Here is a 27,414-nt window from a genome sequence, read left to right as displayed (position 1 = left end):
GCGGTTCATTGCAAGAATGGGATTTGTAATCTCTGGCTAAACAAGAGGGGTGCTTCCTACCAGATAGCCTGGCCAGGGGAGGTTTGGTTTTCATTGCCAGACACACCATGATACATACAAAGGAGAAGTTACATTTTACACATGCTTTGTGAAAAAATGAGCTCATATAATCTTTTCTTTTTTTAATTAAGGTGAAAAAAAGCACAGAATGAGTAGCGAGTTGCAAACAATATAGGATTACTATAGAAATAGACAAAAGTGATATGCTTCATAGAAACAGCAGTTCAAGGGAAACCATTCAATGGCTGAATGCAGAAAGCTTTACATTTTACCCAGTGCATTTAAGCATCTATTCTCATCAACATATTTTTAAAAAAATAATCAAGCAGTAATGAATGGATCACTTGAAACAAGGTGCTAAAAAAGGCAGAGGAGATCCTAACATGTGGTGAGCACACATGGGGAGAAGCTGGGGACAAGTTGTTCAGATGGGGAGGAGCAGGCATGCAAAAGGGACGGTGGCAGAGTAGGCTGGCGCAAAGTGAAACACCGCTCTCTGCTCCATGGAAATATCCTACGTGCATGGTCACGAAAGGAACAGGAAACAAAGAGGACTCTGAACAAATACATTCTGCGTGCTCTACAAATGCCTCTCCCAATGGACTGGAAACAAAGCATTCACCTAGGGACTGCATTTTCACACAGTTCTTGTCTTTTTGACCTTACTGCGCAATTCCTTTCTGCGTACTTGCAAAACATCTGTCATCTATGCAGCTACTTTGCATTGCACATTTTACATGCAAGCACCTTATAAATCATGCAGAAATAACAACACAAATTCTGAAACATCTACAAAAGAACTGACCATCTTGCCAAATCACAGGGTGGCACAATCCAGGTGGTCACTGAGCCAGCCACAGCACAGCAGAGCATGATAGAGTGTGTCCTGGCTGCACAGCACTAAGAGCAGCTTTCCTCAGTGCCAGAGGCAGCCTGAGCCCACCTTCTCGGTATGCCTGAGCTCAGAGGACAGTGAGAGAAACCCATAGGATGTATTGGGCTATAAGGGTGAACATTCCCTTCAATAAATAATGAAACTTTCAGAAAGGATCGTTTAAAGAAACCAAACCAAAATTACCTCCCTTCGTTTAAGGCATCCTATCCCTAAAATACAATGTAGTTTTTGAAATACTGGTGTTTTCAGGCACAACTTTTTTGCTTTTTAATCCCATTTAAATGGGAAAAGTAAAGATAAAGTTGTTGCGACCAATCTAAAGCGCGACTCTCCTGCACCTTAGAGTGGACACTACTCCAGGATGACTTATCAACACCTGCATAAGATCTCCATCTTTTTCCACACATTTTGCTAAGTCTGACCCTTGCTTTCACAACAAGAGTGCTTGGAGGAAATGCTGTAATGAAATACAGTATTACATAAATGAACCCACTGCAAAGAAACACAAAGGGATGTAACAGAGTAGTGCACTTGCTGATATCAGTGTTGAAACTTTTTCCCACCTTTCAAACTCAATTTTTCCGCAGGGGAAAATGCACACCTTTATGGCACAACTGCCATTTCTGTAAATGAAAACACATCCTTCCAGTCCCTAAGGATTTTCAGTAGCAGAAAACTAGTGACAATCATACGTGCCCATTTCACACCGGAGATATTGTACATTCTCTTGTTTACAAGACCCATGCATTCAAAGGGTACTTAATGTGTTCCAGATGCAAACATGGTGTTGAGCTTCTCCATTCTTCTGTGACCTTCATCGTGTATTTGCAGCTTCATTTTTCAACCACATGTATAAATCTGACTCAAATTCTTAAGGATTTCTGAGTCTATATAACAACCCTAGTACAGGTGAGTAATAACATTACATAGGACATTCACATAGCACAGACTGATTAATTATTTGAAATTATTATTAGAACAATTCTAATAGCATTTCTAATTATTGTAAAGGAATGTTACACCAGAAAGTCTCACACAGATCTGTGCTACTTGAGGAAAAGGGCTGAATGGGAATGACATGACTTCCTGAGCTAACAAAGCCGATAAAACAGTGGAATGCTGCCAGAAGGGTCCCCTGGACTCCTTCCCACACCACTCCCCACCCATCGATTAGAGCTGTCATCCTCACTTTGCGCTGGTTCCAGCACCTCTCAGCCCTGAGAAGAAGGATCTAAGGATACTGAGTACCTGGGAGGAAAAGTTGTACATAAAATGCTATATTGGTAAATGCAAACTCATTCCCATAGGAAAAATTATGTGTAGCTGTATGCAGGCAACAAGCAGGCATCCATTATAGCTCTGAGCAGTTTCATTTTCTAAACTTAACGCTCAGTAGGGATCAAAAAGAAAAATACACACAGACAAAAAATGGAAGAGGATTAGTAATTAATCGATATGTTACCAAACAGAAAACAAACAGAAAATACCATAATTGTGCTGCATAAGCTGCTGTGTTTCTGTATTTTAAATACTGCATGCTGTTCTGGTTGCCTCATCCCAAAATAACATAATAGAAGATGAAGCAAAGATGATCAGCTTTAATGGAAGAGATTTAGAATGAGGAATAAGTAGTGCTTTAGCCTGGAAATGAGACAGCTCACTGGGGATATGACAGAAGGGCACAAAACAGTAAGAAGATGGACTGGGGATGGGTTGTTCACCACTTGCATAACTGAAGAGTAGTATCACAACAACTACCATCATGGGGATTGTGTTCTAAACAAACAAAAAATGCTTTCACACTCCTCAAACTGTGGGACTCACTGCCACAAGATGGTCTGAAGTACCAATGGGTTCAAAAAGCAATCTGACAAATCAATAGTAAGAAAGTTCACCAGGGGCTACCCATCACAGCAGCGTGAGCACAGCAAAATCCCTCTTCCACAGCCTGGTGGATGCTGAGTGAGTACATCAGGACTGTCAGTACTTGTTCTGTTTCCCTGCCCTAAACATCCTCTGCTCATCACTTACAGCAGGATCATAACTGGATACACCTTGAGTTAATAACCCAGCCTGGCTGCTGCTGTGTTTCTAACCTGGTGATGCTGCTTCAGGTGTGCTCAAGCATGACCATGCTGTGGCTCTCAGGGGGTGCTACAACTGCTGCCAGGAGGGATTGCTGCTCACAGCCTGCAAGGCACAAGCCTCATTGGTGAACTCACACTAAATCACCTGCCCTTCCCTTCTCAGGAAAGAGAAGAAAACCCCCTGTCCTGTTTGTTGCCCATGCCATGGTGTGCAGCACATGCTCAGAGCTGCCCAGCTTCTTGCTTGTGGACAGGATTAGCATGAGCACAGAGCATCCACCTGACAGACTTTGATCAGATGTGATGTACGCGTGTATCTCCACCACTGGCTAAACTTACAGCCTTAGGCTATTCACTGCATTTTCTCCCTGCTTTTGTTGCCTTCTCTAACGCATAAGGAACATGTCATGAGCCATGACAAGGAATTGAGATAAATGCCAGCCCTTGTAAAGCTTTAGAACAGAGGCTGCCTCTCTGTTCTGCTCCAGCACACTTGTGGTAGCGATCATAAACCAGCAAGGTATAAATAAACACAACAATTCTAATTGCCAAGTGCCTACAATTAAAAACAAAGTTATCTTCTGCTCCAGTTATTTGCTTCCCAAGACCTGTTACCAAATCAAGGATGACAGCATTTAATCTATTTATTTCTGATGTTAAGCAAGAACAATTTTAATGCATTTTTATATGCCACAGAGAAGTGCACAGGCTCATTTTTTTTCCTCTTAGGTCAACTTTATTATGAGAGCTTCATTCTAGTGAAATATAAATGTGCTTTGTAGTCAACAGTGTGACTAAAGATCATCAAAACTTCTGGATTACAGGCATTAATTTTAACCCTTTTGCATTGCTCAGTTTCATTTGCAAAGAAACTACCAGTTTTAAGTTCCCTCTGCATGAGGGTTCACAAGCACCTACCTACCTGCTTCCCCCTTGCTATCAGAGTGTTACCGATGCAGCATACATTTTAAATACAAACAGGCAGATCTCCAGAGCATACAGGTTTTTCATTTCTCAGGTTCTGCATTTTTCCTTCAGCCATCTGACAATTTTATGCTTGTTCCCATATTCTTCCTCCCCACAAAAAAAAAAGACCAAAGAACACCTCTGGAGGAAAAGCATTCTAGCTCCACCTTACAGACTTCACTTTCTGCTGATGACGTCCATTCAGTAAGAATCTGACATTCTGCCCTACCCCGCATCAGGTTCATGGCTCTGTCTTCATTCACAGAGCATTTTGTCAGCAGATATAGACAATGTCTAAATCTCTGATCTGAAACAGCTGTTCCAGACCAAGAACTGAAACAGCCATAATTACTGCTTCTGAATTTCTTCGACTGCTACATAGAAGCCAAAGCTTTATTTCACTGCTTGTTTGACCCTGATATTCAAAGGCAATGTTTCCCCTACACAGACCTCAGAAACTGCAGCCTATTCAGGATGAGGGCTGCAGCCCACACTCAGGCTGGAACCAAACCAGGGCCACCAGCCCACCTGATAGCCATGTGCCATAGGTTTTAAGCCAAAATAAACTCTTTGTCTGAGGTTTATTTCCTGGAATTACATAGAGTCTTGGACAAGGTTAGAAGAACAATATCTTAGAAAGATCCTGTGGCTTTTAGCTCGAGAAGCACTTTCTGTGAAATACGCTTCACTTCAGCAGGCACAGCATACCACAGCCTGATTGCTCACAGTAACTGCTATGCTGTGAACTTAGCCATCAGCAATAAAATAAATAAGCATAATCAACCACTCTAATTTACTCTGTTCCTACTGAAGTAAAGGCATTAACATAAATTAGACCTTACAGTTAAGCCTATTCATGTAGCCATTTATTTTTCTAACAGTTGTCCACGATGAAACACAAAGAAACGCACATTTCAAAAACAAGTGAGCCTGGTTTGGGCTAAAACTGGCTAAAGAGTTGTCTTTCATTCAGATCTAAACTGATCTTGCTCGTGTTTCCATTAACATATTAGGAAGGGCCTGTCAGCACTTCAGAGTTCTGCAGGTAGCTTTGTTTATTTAAGGCTGAAATTTTTAACTAAACCATTCTATCTGCTCGACATGGGCTGCCATTCTACCAGCACAAGGGAGACTCCAAGAACTGCCCTCCTATCTCATTTTACTCCCTGCAGCTCATTCCCAATTCAGTTGCCCCTGTCTCACACTGCAGGGACCCAACGGTTTATGGAGCCATCCATGGAACAGAAATAAGATGCTAATTCAGGTTAAAACAAACTCTTTTGGAGGAACTTTTATTCACAAACAGTTGCTGCACTTTGTCAAAAGAACTGAAACTGAGACACAGGGACAGAGATTTCTTAGAGCTGTATAGCTACTAAGTAGAAGCTTTGTGGAACCATACGCTTGACCCATTTTACAGTAAAACAAAAGGAATCCTTCAGTCTCCCCTTAAAATAACCCTTTTTTTTCCTGCACTGAACCAGAGCAGAAGCATTTCCACATTCAGCCATCAGAAATCAGGTGGGACTGGGCTGGCACCAAGTCCAAGAGGACAGCAGCAGAGGGCTGCTGACACTGCCAACTACCACAGCAGCTCCAGAAGCCAAGTGCAGATACTCACAGAAGTACACAGCTCTGAATTCATATTTACATGTAATTATTTTCTGTGGATTTACAGGTGACCCTGGATGCAACCTATGGGTATTTCTATTTCTGGCTAAAGATGCATCACACCATCTGAAATATTTTTTTAATATGGAAGTATTTGCAGATATACTGGCCACATCTTCTAGTGCATTGAGTTAAAGATGTCATTTTATGCACAGTGGTGTGTTGTGTATAATAACTTTTTGCTGTACTTGCAAGCAGCAGGTAGACAGACTGATACAGATCCTATGACACCATACCATTAGCAAGTCAGAAAATATCTTGAAGTGCAAGATCTATTACCTCAATTTCTGTCAAAACCACTGAAGTAACAAGATGCTCGGTGAAATTACTCCCAAAGACCTCTAAGGATTTGGGAACATGCCAGTAATTTCAGTCAATTCCATTTCTGTTTTGCTCTGGCAATACATTCATCTCTCCCTTTGCCAAAGGCAGTTTGCCCTGACTGCATGTTAAGAGGCAAAGACACCTAAGAGTTAACCCTGTACAGGGGAAGGTTTGGTTAGTTCCTATGCAAAGCCAAGGAAATGGCTGTGCTGATAAACCCTAACAGAGGTGAATGACCACAGATTTCAGTACCTTTACACTGTATTGAGCACATGCTGTAATGCTCATATTCTCAGATTTTCAGTTACCTTTCCCCTTCCTCTGGCCTCATAACAGAATTGCTGCTATAGTCATTTGGGTGCATCAGACAAGACCTCAGGAAAGAAAGCCCTCACTCATGCACAAAGTTGGACTTTTGCTTAAGATAAGGAAATGCATCTGATCAGGCAAGTAAAACCCAGCAAAGATGGCACAAGATGCCAGGCCATACAACAAACACAGGGAAACCATCAATTTATTTGTCTGTTATAAAGTGCAAAGCCAGAGGTAATAACATCAGCCAGCAAGAGATCTGTGTTCAATTCAAGCATGGCACTTGAGTTTTACCAGCAAGGCCATTAGATTTGATGGGAAGAAAAGCTAAACTTCACACTAATTGCACAGTGCCCTGTATGCAGATTCTCCAGTGAGAGGGGAGCAAGCTTCATCTTTGCTTCCCAGTCTTAATAGGACAGCAACAAAAATCTAAACACTTTAACAACAAAAGAGACCAATGTTATACAAACCTCTCCAAAGTCCAGTCTGACTCACCTGACTTCCTGGCTTTCAAGGCAATGACAGCAGCCAGCTCTCTCTGAACCTAAAACACCGGGAAAGGAAGTAATGGTTATTGTTACTGATATGCAGTAAAACAGACAAACAAAAGCAACCTTGGTAGGATACAGAGTATCAGAATTTTGGAGCAGTAACTGCAGGCAGCCTTACATAGAAAGTCTCGAAACTGCAGTCACTTTTCTAGGAAATCCATTTCTTGTTTCCAGCTGGGAATCGTGCAACAATGATTTTGTTTCAACCTTAATTTAATGTAAATATTGCACCTTCCTTAGGGAATGGCTAATTCAGTAGCTCGACATGCAATTTATTTGTGCAGCATATCTCCTTCACAAGCACACACTTAAGGCTTCTTCCTTTCCTTGTTAAATGTTTATTTTATCTCTACTGAGCACCCTTGTAGCCTTGGACTTATGCGTGACTGCAGCACAGGCACACTGCCCATGCTGGGGTTTGGCTAATGTTTGTAGATATAACCGACATTCACTTTTGCAGCCTCGAGGAGGGAACAACCTCTTCTAAATGCACGACTGACAATTTCAGAACCAAAATTTAGCTCCAGGTGAACGTGCAGAAATAGGAGCTATCTGGTTTCCACATTTCCAGGCTACCTTACTGGGATGTGATGAAATGTCTGCCATGCTAGACAACTCCCTCTCTCAGCCTCTTGTCTCTGCTTTTCTGCATTCCCTCTATTTTCCATGTAATCTCTGTGCTACCAGACACATTTTCTATAGCCAACTCACCCCTATAATATTTTCCCCTCATAGATGTTTTCCTTTAAAAAAATAATAAAATATAGTAAATTTCTACATTATGCATATTTCATTTATGCTCTGTTATGTTGCTCTGAGCAGAAAGACAGACTGCAGTGGTCACCAGAAGACAAAACTGCATGGGACATCACAGGACAACAGTAACCCTGCATCCGCTGATCACACAGCTGCCACCCAGCAGCCTGCTCCATGCAGGGCAGAAAGCAGTCAAACCAGAGGCCACATCCTTCCTCCACTTGCATCCTTCCTTCCCTTATAGCAAGGGAATGGACAGGTTTTTTGTTGTCTCTGCAAGGTACAAGGATCTTTTCTATTCTTTAATGCTGCCTTATGGAAACGGACCTACTTTTCTACCTCTCCAAGCAGGAAAGTATGAAGGCAGTGCCACAGATCTCTTAAATGCTGTCCCGTTTCCAGCACAATTGTGCAAGCTGGCAATATCACCTTCCCTTCCTTCCTTCCTGTATACTCATTCCCATGTCTGGAGAACTGTTAATCATGTTTAATATAAGCACAAACTGTAAGCATGATAGGAAAGAACTTTTGTTGATTTTTGTTTTATTTTTGTTGGGTAAAACTTGCATGCTTACTCACAACATTTAATATACACAAGTAGTAACATACACAGGCCATCCAGAGAGCTTTTCCATAAAAGCCCAAGCTGTGTCTGAATAACCCCACCAACACTTCTCTTGGATAAACCGCTCAGAACTTGCGCTCTTCATTAACCTCACCAGAAGGCACCAATGTCAGCGCCCCAGACCGGGTCTATTCTCCCAGGTGCAGACAATATGAAACAGTGCCCCGATGACTCATCTTTATCTTTTAGTGTTTAAAAAACACATTATCTCAAGATTAGCCTTAGGAGACATAACAGTCTTCAACAGTTGTAAACATACCAATTAATCCAATCAAACAGAATTGGAAAAATGCAAATCTCTCCGTAAGCATAAAAAAAAACCCAAACACCACCTTCCCAGAAACAGGAGAAAAAAACAGCTTTGAGGCATCCTGCTATTCTACGTACAGTCTTGCTTTCTCTTACAAGGCAGAACTTTCTAAGTTTGAGCAACATTGTTACCATCACAGGCAGTAACAGAACTACTTTTCTGTATTTTCTCTATATTAAGTAAAAAATCTTGTTGGTTGTTGTGTGCCAAGAATGTAGCTGGCATTGAACTTAATCTGACCATTAAGCTAAAATAGAGGGGGGGGGGGGGGGATGTCCCTCTAGTCTTAATATTAAGCAAACGTTCCTTCCTCAAAGGGTTTCATCTGGTCTGTCTGAGCTCCCTCTCATAGGATTCATTTCAGTCACTAAGAATTGGTACTGCTAAGTATCCTTCTGGATTTGCCTGGTGTCCCTAGATTTCATAGTCTATATGCTTTTGTCTATTTTAGCGTAAATGCACTTGACATCTCTGCTGGACGTGCAATTCCTATGCATCATTACACCAATGGAAATCAGTGTACAACATTCATTCCTCACTGCACACATGCCACACATTATCATACCTCTTCCTAATAGGATTTCAGTTACTGCCTGTTTGACAAAATCGATAGTCGCACATCACACTGCAGATAATAATCTAGACTCAAAGTAAAATATCTATTCAAACAAGAGCTATACCTACCGTAATAAATGGAGATATTTATATATATATTGTTTATACATGTAGCTTGTCACCACATAGTGAGCACTATCCAAATTGTATCCCACTTTGAGTAGCAATGCAGATGTTGAGACTGATTCAGCTTTAAGACCAGCTCCCCACATTGTATTCACAGAAATATTATTGTTATGGTCAAAAGGGAATGTCTTGTGCGTGCACCTTGACACAACTTATTCAGGTTTGTTTTTTTGTTGGTTTTTTTTTTTTTCAATAAGAAAAAGCAAGAGTATTCATATGGATTTGTACCCACTTGTATGTCTGCTTCATCAAATACAAGCAGTATATTTATATGTTTAATCTTTCCATGTAAAGAGTTCAGTTCACATTTTTGTACCTCAGATAATGACAGTATGACAGACCGCAAATAAATGTAGCACCTGGATGACTTCTTAAGATACCAGGAAACTGTATTTCCCAGATGCACTTCATTAACACCTTAATATGCTCTTCTACCTTATCACAAGGTGATGTAACAGAAACACTCAGAGACAACTCAAATTGCTCTGGTTTTAACAGTGCTACAAGACCTTCTAAATGCAGCTCCTTTTTTGGGACATCACATAGAATTCATGGCAGCCCCAAAATGCTTCTGTAAACCCAGGAGTGATCTTTACACTTTTCTTAAATTCCCATTGCAATGGAGAATATAATGAGAGCATGAATCTCAACAGGTTCCATTCAGTTACCTTCACTGATTCTGCTTATTCCACTGTCGAGTAAATCGTAAAAAGAAACCAACACATGACCAAGTTAGTTTCTTGTATTTTGTACCTGACCTGCTTTTAAAAGAGGTGTATTACATGGATTACGTACACATTAAGATGAGAAAAAAACCTCTGCAGTTTTCTCCAATTGCCCTTCTGATTTGGTATCATTCACAACAGCCATCACTCATCTTCTATGATCTCCATTATCATTGTTTAAAATTAAGAGTGCATTTCCTTGTCTAATCATGTCAGCTGGCTGAAGAAATAGACAACAGTAGCATGTGCAAGCTGTTTTCCTCTATTGCCTGATAGGATTTGAACTTCTGTACCTAGAAATGCATGAAAAAGTAAAATCTAATCTCCAGCTGCTTTAGTGCTAGTTTCTTAAGGCCATGAAGCCTTAAGAAAATTTTAGATCCCAAACTACTGGATGGAAGAAATGAAGTAAAGCAATATTCCAGATTATATTTCAGCTTCCCCTAGAGAGAGAAATTAATAAATGTAAATGTTAACATTTGAGGTATTCTGCTCAGTTCTCAGGCTTTTTATCCAGAATTTGAATTTAGAATTTAGAAAACTGATACAGAGAACCTGTACAGTTTTCTGAGAAAACAAACAAAAAAAGCAGGAAAAAAAGAAAAAAAAAATCAGTAGTTTTTGACACCATGGCAATGAATGGGCCTCAGGCCATCTGGAAATGCAATTGCCTAATTTTTCTTCAGTTAGTTAGCTGCAGTGGTAAAACAGCTCATTAAAAATAAAACAGAATTGAACACGTGCCCTACTGCTGGAATCACCAAGGATGTCGTTCAAATGTTTGACCTTGCAAGACAGATGAGAAGCACTCTGAACTCAGTGTCAATTACTCACATGTTTAGAGATGTGCATTCTCCTCCAATGTATCCATCAACAGTTTGAGCCAGTGCTCTCAACATGTTTTGTTGAGGGAAAACATATTCTTTTAGTTTTGTGAGAGGAAGCTTGTGATGGGTCCTGGCAACGTTCTATAGAGAAAGTGGTTTTGTGGGTTTTGTTTGCTTGGTTGTTGTGTTGCTGCTTTTTTTTTTTTTTTTTTTTTTTGTATTTTTGTTTTGTTTTTTAAAAAGATGACTTTGCAGTAAGTATGTCTTTCTATTTTTTACTCCAATAAAAAGTAAAAATGGAGGAAATCTCATTTCTGAGTTTCCCACTCTTTCATTTTTAGTGTCAGGGGGGAAAAGGAAGGAAAAAAAAAAGGAGAAAAAAAGATAGAAAACAAACAAGGAATTTGAATATAGGGAAAATAAAAAATAAAGAACAATTTACAAACAGGATTTTCTAACCTCATAATTTTACGCAAGGTGTTGAGCAAAGAGAATTGCTGTCTTTCTACATTTTTGTACATGTCTTTTGTAAAGCCATTTGTCTTATAAAGCTTTGCACTAAATCTCCTTCCTTTCAGTTTTTCAGAGTTTTCAACATCCCACTTGATTCATTTTTCTCTTCCTTGTTTCCCCCCATCCTGCATTCCACTTGACCAAGAGGATCTGATATAAAAATCAGCATGATTCTCCAAATTGACATTTCCTGGGACATAAATAGTGTGGATTATAAGAGAGCAAACTGCAGTCCTTCCTTGGACTGATTTTAATAGCTGTGTAATTACACACTAAGACTCTAATAGAGCTTCCTCCATTCAGGGACCAAAAAAACCAGTAGTTTGCATTACAAACAACTCCTCACTAAGACTTGGTTCTTTAATTTGAAAAGATCCAAAACATGACAGTATTTCAAACATGATCAGTACAAACTTTGATGCAGTGACCTTACCGCAGAAGTGAGACGAGCAAGAATTTCAGCATTGGTTTCTGCTGTATCTTCTATTTTTTGATCAGGCCTTAAAAACAAAAATAAGATTATATTATTTCTTTCATTCTGTTTCAATATCTTTTGATTCCTGAAAAGCACAGAGCTATGTGGCCAGAGGCTCTAATGTAAAAGGGCTTTTGAGATTCCACATCAAAAAGATGACTGCAACGTGACAATAATTAATTGTGTCAGTAACTACAGAGCACACCCTTTGTACCTTGCTGTCAAGAACTTTTGTGATTGGATTGACATAAATCAATGAGAGAATTCAACTATAAAGACATGATGAAAAACTGAAGAACACGGGATATACAAGATATTCTTAACTCAAAGTTGTTTATGTGATTGCATATTTTGCTGTGCTAAAAACATATGGGATCAACAGAGCAAAGTCTTCCATCTGCCCACCAACCAGCTTTCCTCAAGAGTGGAGAAACAACTTTAATGGTACACACACTTGTACAGATAAAAGCAGGCAGCATCAAAATTACTATGGGCAGCTGTAGTTTGATATTTATGAAAAAGTAAAAATGAAAAGAATAAAGATAAAAAGCCATAAATTAGCAAACTAAAGTAAGAGCTGAGAACACTGTTAGGCTGCAATGACAGTAATTCACAAAACAGAAAGACTTGATGCATCTTTAGAAAAATGGGGCAGTGTATGTCAAACTCTTTTGAAGGCTGTCATAGAACCTGCCCATGTGGATGAAGCCATATTAACACTGATGTAGGATAGAAGTATTTTGTCCTTGAAACAGCCTAATTCTTACCAATAAACTACCCGTGAGACTTTCATAAGTCTTACAGACAATCAGAAGATCATTCAGCAAAGATACTAATATGATGGGATTATAACTATGGAAAGAAGAAAAGGACATGTTTTACTCTTGACAGTTTTCAAGAGGCATAGCATGTCAGCAAGATATGCAAAATTGCAGCTGCTCTACTAAACAGAAATCACAGGTATTAGCAGTTCCTTCTGTCTTTGGCTAAATTATTTAATTGCTCATTTGCCTTGATGTGCTGTGCTTAGAGAGATTACTGACATGATGCCTGGAATAAGCAGCTGGAGAATTTGTGGTTCTTACAACCCATGTCCAAAAATTTCTTTCCCTAATCATGGAATCATAGAATTACCCAGGTTGGAAAAGACCTTGAAGATCATCAAGTCCAACCGCAGCCTAAGCATAGTACCCTAACAACCCTCTGCTAAATCATATCCCTGAGCACCACATCCAAACAGCTCTTAAACACATCCAGGGATGGTGATTCAACCACCTCCCTGGGGAGCCTATTCCAGTACTTAACTACCCTTTCTGTAAAGAAGTTCTTCCTAATATCCAACCTAAACTTACCCTGGCGCAACTTGAGGCCATTTCCCCTCGTCCTGTCACATGTCACCAGTGAGAAGAGACTTGCCCCACTCACTGTAAGCACCTTTCAGGTACTGGAAGAGGGCGATAATTAAAAAGCTAAGGACAGAAAGCACTGGATGACACATGCATCCATTCTCTGACAAGCATATTTAACAAAACAATAATTTGGATTAGAAAGCACACCACTATCAAACCAGCCTTTCCCATTCAAAGAAAAAATGTGATTTAATGTTTTAAGTGTCAGCCCAAAATAAATTTTAAAAGTTTGCATGTACTGATTTATTCAGTCTCTCTCTTCCTAATTTGGGATGAGATGAAAACATCTGACCACTGTCTATGCCTACATTTCCCTGCACATCCAACCTTTTCTGATCCTCCCAGAACCAGGATGGAATGAGGTTCTTCTAAATGGGAGGCAAAAGACAGCAGCTCTATACACAGCCACAGATACAGTTCATCAGAAAAGCACATACCACAGCTATTTCCATCTTGGGTTTTTATCTCTTCATCTTCTATTTTAAAATGCTCTCCATATTCATCTGCGTATGAGCTTCAAATTCTTATGAAAACATTAATGTACTAAAGCCAGCTTCCCAGGATTTGAGAGGAACATTGTATTTTTATACCCAAGCTAATGATAAAAAAACAAAAAACAGTAGGGCTGGTACTGAACAGAGACCACAAAGCTTATGTAAACAAGTCTAATGACTATGCTGACCAGCCTTCACATACTTGAACAGAGCAAAACACAGGGATGCTTGCCCCAGATCTGCAAACAGGCAGGCCAGATTTGCACAACCACTACTGTGCGCCACCTGGAAGCAAATGCATTGCTTCCCAAGCTGCTCACAGAGGAAGCAATACAGCCATGCCCATGATCCCATGCCTGGACAGTACCTCAAATATCTAATGTAGAGCCACAACTTCTGCTGTACGCTGGCTGTACAGTCCACCTACGATGCAAATAAAGGACCCAGGGATGCCTGAGAGCTGTCTCCATTCAGCAAATGCTTTCCCGGAACCCCTAAAGGCACTGCATAAACGGATATCCCATCCTGGGTATCTGCATTAAAATCAGTTTACCCACAAATAGGGCTGCTTTTCCAAAGTTAAGAAAATGTATATTACTTTTGGACAGAAGATACAGAATGTAGTATAAATAAAATAAAAATAAAATAAAAAAACAATATAACGGGGAAAAATCCCATTTCTAATTATTTCTTCAAATAATTACAAAAGTATTGTTCATTCTAAAAGTTCAAGGCATCCATTGTGTTCTAGAAATGTCCCAGTGGCACTAGGAATTAGGTGTCGTTATAAACATCTCCATTTGCAAAGAAGGAAGTAGAAGCACATAAAGATTAAATGTCTGATACAATGCCACCTCAGTCACTGGGAAAGAATTCAGGAGGCATTGAATGAGAGCCTAAGTGACTGCTCAAGGCTGCAATTAAGTCCATGGCAGAGTTCTGAATACAAATTTTTTGTTCCCAGGTTAAGCCAATATTCACTTATTTTCCATTCAAGTAGAACTTGGCCATGATTAACATCGTGTGTTTAATGACACCAAGAGGCTTCTACATCAGTTCCACCTCATCTGGCAATATCTACAGTAGCTCAATACTGAGAATACATGCAACAGCATGTTCCTGGGTGAGCAGCTCCTAGGTGCTCCTGGGATCCAAGGATCCTGGGATCCACAGTAAGAACAGCTCTCTCCCTGTTAACAATAGGGAAAGCCGACAATACAGACTACCAGAAAAAAAATAAGAAGAAAATGAATACAAAAAATTAAGGTACAAAAAGACAATGTTAATGGTATCAAAAACAACTAAATGTGTATTTAGTCAGATAAACACTCACTGTAAGAAAAGATTTTTAGAATTGCCTTTCTTCATTAAAAGAAACACATCAGTTTATTTAACTTGAAGGAATGACTTTAACACAGACCTCATCACATCTATTCACTTTCAGATTGTTTTTTAGCATTTTATTATGTGCGTCAGGCACGGAGAATTTTGAAACTGGAAAACCCACCTTTCCCTTTAAGTATCACCTTCCCTAGAGACTGTAACACTACTTAACATTCATCTCCTTCAATATGTACTTTAAAAAAAGCACCTCTTCAATCTGACAGGTAAAATCTCCAGAAAATAACTCTTCAGTGACAACATCCCCAAAAGGAATCCAGCTTTGACTAAAATTTGAATAATGTGAGCAGGAAGGAGCTGGAAAGGTACATTAAAGAATAATTGTTCAATTTCTGTGACAGGGAGCATCCTCCACAAGAAATGCCAGTTACAATGAAACGATGAAAGAGCAAAGCTGGCAGTAAAACAGAGGAAATCTGGCCAAGGTCAGCATGTCTGGCACATTTTTAACTTGAACCTGAAAAGTCTTGAACCCATTCTTTTATCCAGCATCCTTTGTGTAACATGTCAGTACAAACTATTTGGTTTGCCTTTTTCAGTGAAAGCCTTTCTACAAGTAGTCCTGAACCATGACAAGTGGCCTCGTTTGCAGTGATAATGAGGAAAACCACAATTCCCACTGAAATCAAGATGAAATAGCCCCGATTGCTTAAGAAACAGCAAAATTGTTTACTACTCAAGTAGACCAGATGACAAGAATTTCTGCTTCCAAAACTATTCAAAGGTTTTGTTCCACATGAGTCATCTGCTTAGAAGATCACACTCAACCCCTACTTTAGACAATTTATGGGCTTCATCCCTTGTCAGCACTCACTCGAGTTGACCAAATAAATGCATTTTCAGAGAAAGCTTCACCCTAGAACTGCCAGTTTCTGGTCATGAGGGCAGTCAGCAACAGGAGCAGTGATCAAGATTCTGCCTTGAGGAAAGCACAGAAGTTATTGAGTTCTTTTGCAATCAGCTCACCACATTTAAGACACAGACTGAATGCCTCAATTTAAGAAACTGAGCTTGAGACATTTCCAGGCACTTTGCACTTTATGCTCTTTTTGATTATTTCTGTAATATATTTGAGTGTGTTTTTAATGTCTGCCACATAGAGAAGGAACATTTTGTTACAAATAAATAAATAAATAAAATTGTATCTGGCATTAAAGAGAAGAGAAAATCATTCTGCTGCCAAAGTAAGAATTCTCCACAGCTTAAGTATCATGTTTGAGGCTTCATCACACTAGGGACAATGAAAGAATTTAACCCAGCTCATCTACTCTGGCCAGTTCCTGCAGCTCTGCCAAGGCATGAGGGGTCATGAGCCTCCAGACCTTTCACTGACGCCTTTTTCTGTATTTTGGCCTCTTGCTGGGACACAAACAAGTACGGCTCTTTCTAGCTGCTGTAAATAGACAACATTTAGCATGCAGCTGTTTTAGCACAGAAGGTATATTAACACCCCATGGTGAATTCAAGGGTTGCTGAAAACTCCCACTACCCCTCCTCAAAATTAGAGAGGGAGAAAATAAGGAGGAAAAGGGCTTGAGGATTGATATACAGACTGGGAGATCACTCATCAGTTACCATCAAAGGCAAAACAGACTCAGCAGAAGGAGATTCATAAAATTTATTGCCTACTAATAACAGGCTAGAGCAGTGAGAATTAAAAGCAAACCAAAACCACCCTCCCCTCAACCACTCCCTTCTACTTCCTCACCCTGGCAGCACAGAAGAATGGGGACTGGAGGCTGCAGTCAGTCAATAACACTTCGTTTCTGCCGCTCCGGTGGGGGTACACAAGGGCTGAAGCTCCTTCAGCCATATCCACTGTCAAACTGGATAGAGGAGGTTTCTCCTCGGGCTGCAGAGAACCTCTGCTCTGTACCTGGGGCATCTCCTGCCCTCCTTCTGTACCAACACTGGTGGCTGCAGGACTATTTCTCTCACATTTCTCACTCCATTCCTACAGGTGCAGTGCAGCATTCACTCTTTCTTAAATAGGTGCAACCAGCATTGCTCATGGCTCAGACCTAGCTAGCAGCAGGTCCTTTTTTTGGAACAACCAGAACTGGCTCTGAGCTGACATGGGGAATTTCTGAATCATGCTCGAAGGCCATCCCTTGTCCCACTACCAAATCCCCGCCACGTAAATCCCATACACATCCATGAGTTAGGTGGAAGAGGAGACAAAGGAAGGGAAACTCTTAAATGGAATATATGAGAGATAAAAACATGAGACAACAGAGCTCTGACAAACATGCAATAGCAAACTAAAAGCAGATGAGTGGAGCTATTACATTCTTAATCATCCACTCTATCCACCTGATAGCTGAAGCTGACCAAGGACAAGGTCATCTAAGCTGCTAGTCAAACAGCTCCACAGCATGCTTACTGTCAAATTAGTGCCAAACATCCAAATGCAGGAGGAGACACCTCCAAAAAATAGAGCAGCTTGGGTAGGTAGTATAGCAAGCAACAGTCACAAGGTAATAAAAAAGAACCACAGTATCTAAACAACATCAAGAGGAGTGCTGCCATTTAGCTAGCACCAACGATTTTCTCAGATGCTAATCACGGTGCAAGTAATTGAGAGACCCGTTTCTACAAAGCTTCTCAACCCTGAGTAGTAGAAAGCTGGCTCATTTGCACAGTGGTTTGGTGGTAAATAGTGCCATTGACAATTCAGCTGTATACAAAAACAATCCTAACTTTAAAACATATGTAGATGTCTACTTACAGGTTGCACATGTCGATCCTGGGAGGAGACAATGGCAGTAGTTGAAGTAGGAGCTTTACAGCATTCTTCCAACCTCCCTCCTTCTCAAATTCACAGAAAAGGTAGGTACATTCATCCGCTGAGAACTGGTAGAAAGCATAAGTGTCTCGAAAATAGAGTTCTCGGTCCACTGTTAGTAAAAAATAACATTAGATTAAACTTTTACCACATAAGGGTTCTGTGTTCCCAACTTATACTGTATTGCACCTGGATTTAATCTTGAGTTGCACCACCACACAGGTCCAAAAGGATCACAAACAGTATAGAAACAATCCTGCCTTCTAGCATTAATTTAGTGCCTCCAAACTGAACAATTCCAAATTCTCAGCATGTAGATATTCAGGCTCCTGATATTGAAACTTTAACGTAGCTGACTGAACAGTTTTGGAAACAGTTTGGAATGAGGAGATATGGCTAGAAGAGAAAAAAAGAGTTGAAATGATTTCATGATGAACATCTTCACAGCACGTTCATAAACTCACTGCTTTTAATGGCAATAATCTAATGCTTGGCCCATCATCATCCCAGCCCCTGTTACAACTCAAGGGTACTGGTTCTGTAGAACAGTCTTGAGTAGGATAATGTAGCAATACAAACAGCTGTCATCTTCTCTGGCATATCTGCAATTAAACTGGGATCAAATGACAGGTTCCACAGCCAAAAGAGGGAGTTCCTGCTGAGGGTGTCACTCAACTCTTGCCAAGGCTGCATTATCAGACATACTGTCAGTGTAACTGGATTAGGATAAAGCTTTTACACATACACTGAGTGTCAGCTTACATACAGAGAAGTCTTCTGCAACACCTCATCCTCTTGCAAGGAGGAAAAGGAAGCATCTAGCACAAATCCCAGTGCTGAGAATACACCATGCTACCCAAGTGGTGCCACCAGGAGTGGAGTCTGTCAGGTTTCCAGAGGCTGGTTACCAGTTCTGTTGTCACAAACCACAGAATCTGGACCAGACCCTTAAATTTGGAGGAGAAGGAGAGGCAAGTGAGTAGAACCTGGCACCACAGTTTTCTCCAGGAGCTGAATCTTCTCTCAATCTGTTGTACTCTGATCTATGAAAAACAGTGGCAGGGGAAATCACTAACTGCCAGACAAGTCATCTAGTGAACTGGTGATTTGCAGAGACTGAACAGCCAGTATCTTATGAAAAATCAAAAAGGATGAGGAGAAAAACAAAATAGGCCAGAGGAGACATGCACACTGACTGCAACTTGGCAATAGGCAATTATGTTTACAAAAGGATAAGTAAGGAACTTGCCTGAAAAGAGAGATTCATCTTTGGTATTTATGAAATGAAAGGTCACAAAGGCAGGCCTACCAAGGAAGTAGCAAAATAAGCAACTCTAGTCACTAAGAATTGACCTATATGCTTTTTTTCTCCCTTTTACCTTTTCCATCAAAAATGTGATTACTCTATGCAGAAAAAAGCTCAGTGATATTCCTTACTTACAAATACTATCATACTCACCAGATAATATAATGCCCATATCCAGAAGCAGCTGCCATACTCCAACTGCAGTAGATCTGCACTTAACAAAAGGGCAGTGCTCCAATAGCCAGTCTACCAGTTCTGATCCAACACAGCTTCTCCTGAAAGAAAACAGGCAAAGCATTACTGCAGTATAAGAGGTAATGTTAAAATGCTGTTCTATAATACAGTGGTTTCTTTAAGTTTTATAGAGGTAATCCTCTTGCTCAGCAGAACAAGCCCTTTGTCTCAGTTACTTCTTTTTGTAACCCTAGTCACTTCAAGGAAAGAAATTATTCTGGCAAGAATGCCCCCAGTTACAATGAGGAAACTCGTATTAGATTAGTAAGTTCCCTTACATACATAAATCATGTGGCAATTGTCCCAGTATAGAATATTTCTTTTTTTATCTATTTGTGCTACATACAGACAGTCATCTGCAAATGTGCAAGAGCTACATAAAATCCCGAGGCTAAAAGCTGGATCTCATTTTATTTCAGAGCATAGTCACAAGCAATACAACCACACAATATCTGTGTAAGACCTTGAGTGTTGCTCTAGGATGTACTTCATCTTCCATATTATTGGTAAAATTCTTTTTAATTCATTAAAAAAAAATTATGGCTTTTCTTAAATATATATGAATGGTGTTACAATAGCAACACATATTTTAGTGTAATTGAAAATAGGAGGAAGCAATTATTCTGTAGTGTAACACAAACTGAAAATTACTTTGTTACAGAAATATTCCATAAATTACATGCAAAAATCACTGTGCACATAAATCCTAGGAATCCAATTAACCTCTTCCATAACATCAGATCACAGCTGAATCTAGCGTTCTTTTCAGCAAGCAACAAAAAGAACTGTATACGAATCTACAAGCAATTAAATTAATGGACAAGTCGGGCCGCTGCTGCTTTCTCACAAGTGAAAAAGTAACACGAGAAAAAATGCTAAAATACATTTTTAAATGATTAAAAATACATGTATATTTGACTTCTTGGTAAAACACACAAGATCTCACACTCAGAATTTGGTTTCTTATCAAATCAAGACATATCAAATGTAAATAATACCCCATCCAGTTGTTTAAAATGAATGACCTCAGGTTACCTGCAAATTCCAGTAAGGTACACCCTGTCTTTAATCAGATCAGAAGCTTGCAGTGTAAAAATATTCCTGAGAGCTCTCCCAGCACAGGAGGAACTTTCTCCATAAATCTGAATGAAAAAAGAAATTGAAAAGTGTGACAAACAGGGACTTATTCCCATTGTAGCGTATTGCTTTTGCCAGTCTCTGCTCCCTCCTCCTGAGCAATACCTTCTCCCCGGATAAACAACAAATAAACAATCAAAGCCTCACAGAAAACACACCCTAACTTCTACCATGCCCAGTCTTATCACTAGCTGTGAACACCCCCATGAGCTGAAGATATGTTCAGATTAAAACATTACTCTAAGAAGTCAGAAAGACTATCAACATTTGAAAAATCACAAACACAATTACAGTTATTCCAGATGTTTTTGTGTTAAACAATTTAATACATGTCAAAATGCCATTTCATTGTTGTTGTTTTTTTCTTTTTGTATAGAAACTTTCAAGGTACAGTGTGACAGCTACAGGTCAGTTCCTCTGTACCTTGACGCAAGAATAGATGAATGTTTGGGTTCTCCCATGCCTGATTTTCACTTTACACCTTAAGGCTGCAGATGGGTCGATCAAAACAGGACCTAATTCCATCTTCCATAAAAGCACGTTTTACTAAGATTCCACTTACTACTCCTTATTGACAAATTTAACTTAGTCATATGCGGCCACATTTCTTCCCAGTCCCAACAAACCATAGCAGTAATACAAATAACTAACTTGAAAGAAAATCAATATCATGGTTTCACTTCTTTCGGTTCATATGTCCTTGGATCTTTCAAAGAACATAAAACAATCATTTGGCATTAAAGTACAGTGAGATGTAAAAATACAGAGTTCTCACTCCAAAACAGTACAGAACTAAGTTAAGTCATGGGAGTAGCTTAGGTGGCTAGGAAGCAAGTGCATACCAGACTTCACAGCTTTGCTGGAAAACTCAGTAATAGAAATGAACCATTTCTAAGACATCCAGATTATAACTCATTAACGGGATTTAATGGCAGGCTACATCCACAAGGGTCTTCAAAGCTACAATGAAGGGGTTGAAACAAAGCAAAGATATTCCTAATACAGTGTTTTACAAAGTGGAATAAAAATGAAGCTTAACAAATACCTTGTTTGAAGGAGTTTCCAGGTATGGATTTGAAATTCTTCTGGACAGTGTCTGTAAGACAGTTTGGTAGAACTTTAGTTTTTTGTTTTTGTTTTGTTTAATAAAGGTATTTTAGCTGTTGAAATCTAAATAAGAATTTATCAAGTTATTTGAGTAGTCAAACAGAAGTTTCAAACTAAGACATTTAATATTAGGGAAATGGGTAGGTAAAGTCACTTCTGTATTTTTAGCTATGTTTATTCTGGATCTGGAAAAGAAAATGAGCAATAACAAATTCCATAAAGAGCCCCTATTATTTAGGTCAGAAATGGCCAGAAATGACAAGGAAGAGTTTCAAGATAAACCTAAAAAACTCTAGGTGAAAAGACCATCATGAAAGCAGTATGTACCAGAAGGGGGAAAATGTAATTACGTTTGCCCTAACATCTCTTCAAACAAACTTTATCAATTCAGTAACAACACCTCAGGGTCACAGAACCTCTCAAAGAATATCACTCTTCTTAAATTAAACTCTTAATTACATGAAAACACTGCCTTGTATAAGGATAAACGAGGAATCAAATGGTGACTAACAGGGAAGTAGCACTGCTATAACACACACCAGCATTATCTCTGTTGTGCCACATACTGCACTGGTAATAGTACCTCAGAAACAGATGCTCCAAAGTAAGATGGGATTCAAACAATGATATTAGTAGAAATAATGAAGGACTTGGATACATTATAAGATGAGATGAAAAAGAAAAGACTATGACCTAGAAGAGATTAGGAGAGATACCATTACACAAAATGATGAAACAGCACAGAGAAAAGATAGAATTTCTGTTCTCTATACAATGTGATACATATAATGTGAGAACTCAAACTGTGAAATTAGAAAAGTTTCATATTTGAAAATATAGAAAGGAAATAGACAAGTAACTCTTTAAGGAAACGCAATTGCCAAAAACTTGCTGCTGTTCAAGGACTGTGGACTGAAAGTTATGAAATCAAGAGTATATTTCTGGAAGGCAAATAGGGATAAACATCTATACTAGAGTCAGGTTATCTCATCCATAGTTGTCATGTTACTTCCACATCCTGCCAGTGTTAAAAGACAAGATATTGCCTACTCTGCTGTTCACTGGCAACTTATATGTCACTACAAGCTACACAACATATGAGGAAACGCTGCCTAGAAGAAGCCTGGAACTGGAACAAAAGACATTGTGCAGGTGCACTGGCAGAACAATAGGAGGACCATGCAGTGCTTGCTTGCATTATTCCAACTTGCAGACCAGGTAATCAATTCTTCACTTTGAGAAGGATCCAATTCACATGTGGCACACTGTAATCACAAGAAAATCATCCTTCTCACACTGTAAGAATTACAGAATCCATATTTCAGTACTACCACCTGCTTTCTCACCTCATATTACTGGAAATGTATTCTTATAAAGTGAAGGGAAGCAGCAAGGATTGACAGAAGTATCTGTTTACAATTCCATGCCCATCACAAATGTTAGTGTAGTTCCATGCATAACAGCAGCTCCATAAAGAAATACTACAACATAAAAGCTTCATTCCTCACACCCATACACAACAAATATGTTGTAAGACCACAACATTGCCTCCAGAACCACTTAGTCTTTCTAGCAGGCATGTCATTAACACCTCGATGCTGCAACAGCCTTACATACCAACACTTCAACTGACTTGTGTCCAAGCATTTCATTCAACAAACCACCCTTACTACAGCACAGCCCAAGTTTAGATACCTCTGTGCCCCTTCTCACTCAGTCCCCAGGCTGGCATTAATGCCGGTATCGTTAGAAAGCCAATTCCATTTAGCATCTCAAAACAGACACAGAGAAGGAATTAGACATAAATTTGCCCACCTTCCAGGGTTTGCTGCCTCAGCCACCATGGTCTTGCTAAGGCAGTGCACCTGAGGGGACACTAAATTGCTGTGAAGTGAGAAAGCATGAGGCTGCAAAACTGACTTTCAGCTTGCAGTGAAACATTCTGTTGGGCTGCACTTAACTAAGCCCCCACACATAACTGCACACACACAAAGCAATAAAAAAGAGGTAGGTATAATGGCAGCATCTCTTTTTCTCCAGACTACAGAGAACTAGGACATAAGGAGAATTGAAACAGTGCCCACTTTGGCACATACTCAGCTGTTAGATGATGGCTGGAGTTATGAATTACTTCCAAGGAGTTTGTAAAAAGCCACTCAGCCTGAAAGCAAGTAGTGCAAAAAATGTTTCTAGTTTATCCTTCAAATCACACAGAGCTCTGGTGCCCAGCAGAAAGGATTCACAATTCTGAGGGATGGGAGAGCAGGACAGCATAACTGCTTCTTTTGGTGGTAGCCTGAACTCAGACAAGCTCAGAGTAAGCATAAATTATAGCCTAAGAGAACATGCTTAGGTGGGTATCTGTCTACAGGACATTTCTGCAAATACAAAAAAATGGAAATTGTATAGGAGAGCCACAAGTCCCCCCCAAAACCTGGAAGTGGTATTCTGGAATAGGACAGGGAAAAAAAAGATCTTTCTTGTCAATGCTGAGGGGATGTGCCACTCCTCTCTGAAGGTATTTGGTAAATAAAAGCTGTTCCTCCACAGTGATCACCCACTTCTACCGCAAACATAAATTCAAAATATGTTTGTAAATAACTCCTGGAATGAGCCATAACATGCTTTTAAAGCAAATGCATGTCAATAAGCAAACAACTCATCCGTACTGAAAACCACTTTGAAACAGCCACCGCAGCCCACGCCACGGGCCACATTCCAGGCCTGGCTTCTCCCATAGTTGGCTTCTCTCATACCTCTGCACCAGTCTGAGGAGGGGCTGTGCCAGGCCTAGAGGTGGGCATGGAGTGGTCATTCCCATTCAGCCTCAGGATGGTATAAGAGCTGCCCCAGCACACTGGGAGGGCTCTCCTATGACACTCAAGTGGGGGATATGCCAGCATAGGAACATTACCAGCATGAGACTGAAGAGGACAGCAGGGACAGGGCCCAGGAGCAGGTATTGGAACAGCACTGCTAGGATTCAAATATGTGTATACCACCAATAACACATTCTGAAATTGGGAAGAGTTATAAAGGATTTTACAGCAATATTTAAAACCTCTAGAAACACAGGGAGTAGAGTAGTATTAACAGAACAAGAGGATTCAAATAAAGTGACTAGAGATTAATTTGAGAAAAACAAACAGAACACCCTCCTTTCCAACTCAAGTGATCAGCTCAAGCACTCCAAGCATGCCTTTTAAAAGCAGCCACTAATTTAATGACTACTACTTCAGAGCAAGGTCAGTACCTGGGTTTAAATTAGTACTGCATCAACTGGAGAATTATTTTTAAAGATCTTGAGAATCTCTCCCATTACTTAAAGATTAGCAAAGCTACTGATGATAATATTTAAATACGAAAGCACAGTCTGACTTCTGAAAGGCTCAGAAACAAGTTTACCCACAGCATGCTAGACAAAATGCAAGGTATACTAACGAGGGCACTTTGGTCTTCGTTTGGAAGACCAAGCATTACATCAGTGCAAGATGCTGAGTTAGTTTTTCACTTAGCAGTGCATCAAATTGGCTTTACTAATGCAATTCAATCTGTATTTACTAGAAAGTGGTTAATATTCTAACCGAGGGATAAGTTTACTGCAGAGGGTGTTCTCAGACACCCTTTCTGGAGATGCATTTATATTTTCTCCTAGTTTTCAGATCTTGGATTCTGATTTGGCTTCATCCCTGCTTCAGATATGTTGCCTCCAGGTTTCCTGTGCTCTCCCTGCCCAAGCTGTTCCAACAACTGCTGATGTTTCTGCCAATGCCAGCAGTGCAGTCACAGTAGCATCAGTGATGCTCCATACATCTGCTAGCAATTTAATCTCCATCATGCTCAGAAAGACACAGAGCAACAGTGCTTGGAGCTCAAATTTAAGTGCTTTCCTCCATGGGGATTTAGTACAGTGGCAGCAGCCAGCAACCTGTCTGCACTAGAAGCCAAACTGTAACACCACAGAAGAGGCCTTAGAAATAATAGGGAAACAGTAACTTCAGATATAATATACAAGTGTTTTGTCTTTCTTCTAAGAGCTTCAAGTATCCCTGTGCAGCTAGCAAGAAAAGAAAGCTTGGGCAAAAAATAGGGAAGAATTATTTAGTTGGGTTTTGTTTTGTTTTTTATACTAAGATTGTAAAATATTTTAACGAAGGAAAAAAGGGATTTACTTTAAATCTCAAAGTAACAAGAGCAGACAGAATCAGAGATCTCCCCCTCCAGCAAAGTGCTTAAGCTTCCATTCCAAGTTTTTCAAATAATTAGTTTCTTAACTGGCTGTGTTACCAATACTGTGCATAATACTGTCAAGAGCTTGCAACGTACAACCAAACTTCACCTGTTACAACACATTTGTATATATACGTCTATTTGATCAGAGCTTAATTTGCATACACACACCCATGATCACTTTCACACTGATAAGTAGCTCTCAGTACATTTTTATGCATAAATATAAGAAAAAATGTGCTTATGGTTTCAGGGCACTACCACTATGTCCCTAAAGAATGTCGTATAGTACTTCATGCATTCCAAATTGGATTACTTGGTATGCTTAAAATTAAATAAATGTTTCAGCACTGCGCTCTATCAGGGCTTATTTCCCCAAATATAAATAGCCTGCAAGAAAATCATCACATTTTGAAACGCACGTGGTGCAGCACAGGCTACCTAGTAATGAGACCATCACAATTCCCTGACTGGGGGATTTCTGCAACTGCTCAGCACCTGAATCCTAAATTGCCTAATGTGACCACAAGGGAAATCACGCATTCTGAAGGATTCCCAAAAAGCATTTAAGCATCCAAGCTTAAGATACACTTACACAAGTATTCATGCTGGAAAGTTCTCACCTTCCAACCACCAGAGGAACTGTACACAAAAGGATCAGAAGCAAAGCTGAGTTCACATTCACATTCAAATGCAGTAAGATGTTTGTGTTTTTCTCCCTCCACTATAATTCAAATCTAACAACGCAATTGCTCAGAAAAAAATAATTAATAAAAAAAGAAAATCCACCAGGGGTATTTATTTAATTTCCCTCAGGCTTCTCTCCCACTCCACACAAATGAAAAAGTAATTATTTTTTTCCTAGACAGATTTCTTTCTCTCATTATGAACCCTGAAAATGATAATGTCCTAATAACGATAGAATTGACTGAAAATGTTACAACTGATGAAAGGCAGTGAGTTTTTGTCTTAGATAAAAATGTGCTTGATTTGCTACAAGCAAACAGCTAAAACAATCAGCAAGTTCCCACTTTCAGTCCTGATCTGAAAACGAATTCTGGCACAAGGCAGGACTGCACCTTCCTGACACACTCTGCCCAGTGTGCAAGGTAAGAAAGCAACAACCTCTGCACGAGTAAATGCTCATATATTCCAAGTTCTTTGTCATGCCGGGCAAGGACTGGAGGAAGGGAAAGAAAATGTGTGCCCAGTTTGGGTTACTGCTTGGCCACCTTCAAATGTTTTGCATTTGACACTGGACACTTCTATAGGATTCTTATGCAGAAATAAGATATAAGTGCTGTGTTTAACAGATGAGTTGCTACTGCTGCTTGGCAGTAGCTGCATTTAGGGAGTATCGTCACGAATCCCAATCTGTTTCCATGTGGCAGCAGATTTTTGCTCATGGTTGCTAAGGCACAGCGAGCAGAGTTGGTTCTGCAGCCAGCTGACTTTCAGCAGATAGTGTTC

At 39.8% G+C, this 27,414-nt stretch overlaps 1 protein-coding gene across 4 annotated transcripts in view; it reads right to left on the bottom strand.

Annotated features, from left to right (window-relative positions):
• RAPGEF5 (Rap guanine nucleotide exchange factor 5) overlaps positions 1-27,414 on the bottom strand; it is a 143,394-nt gene that overhangs the window by 92,332 nt on the left and 23,648 nt on the right. For all 4 annotated transcript variants that reach the window (XM_015853738.3, XM_015853739.3, XM_085538495.1 and 1 more), the window contains exons 2-7: positions 21,653-21,703; positions 20,506-20,612; positions 19,390-19,511; positions 17,874-18,042; positions 11,800-11,866; positions 6,814-6,862 (exon numbers count right to left, since the gene is read on the bottom strand). In XM_015853738.3, coding sequence (XP_015709224.2) covers positions 6,814-6,862; positions 11,800-11,866; positions 17,874-18,042; positions 19,390-19,511; positions 20,506-20,612; positions 21,653-21,703 — 565 coding nt within the window. The remainder of the gene's footprint in view (positions 1-6,813; positions 6,863-11,799; positions 11,867-17,873; positions 18,043-19,389; positions 19,512-20,505; positions 20,613-21,652; positions 21,704-27,414) is intronic.

Source organism: Coturnix japonica, chromosome 2, assembly GCF_054131305.1.
Source record: "Coturnix japonica strain WE chromosome 2, WE-NBRP24, whole genome shotgun sequence".
In the NCBI taxonomy this organism is placed as follows: Eukaryota; Metazoa; Chordata; class Aves; order Galliformes; family Phasianidae; genus Coturnix; species Coturnix japonica.
Note: the sequence above shows the minus strand (reverse complement) of the source record. Positions and strands in the feature narration are given on the sequence as shown.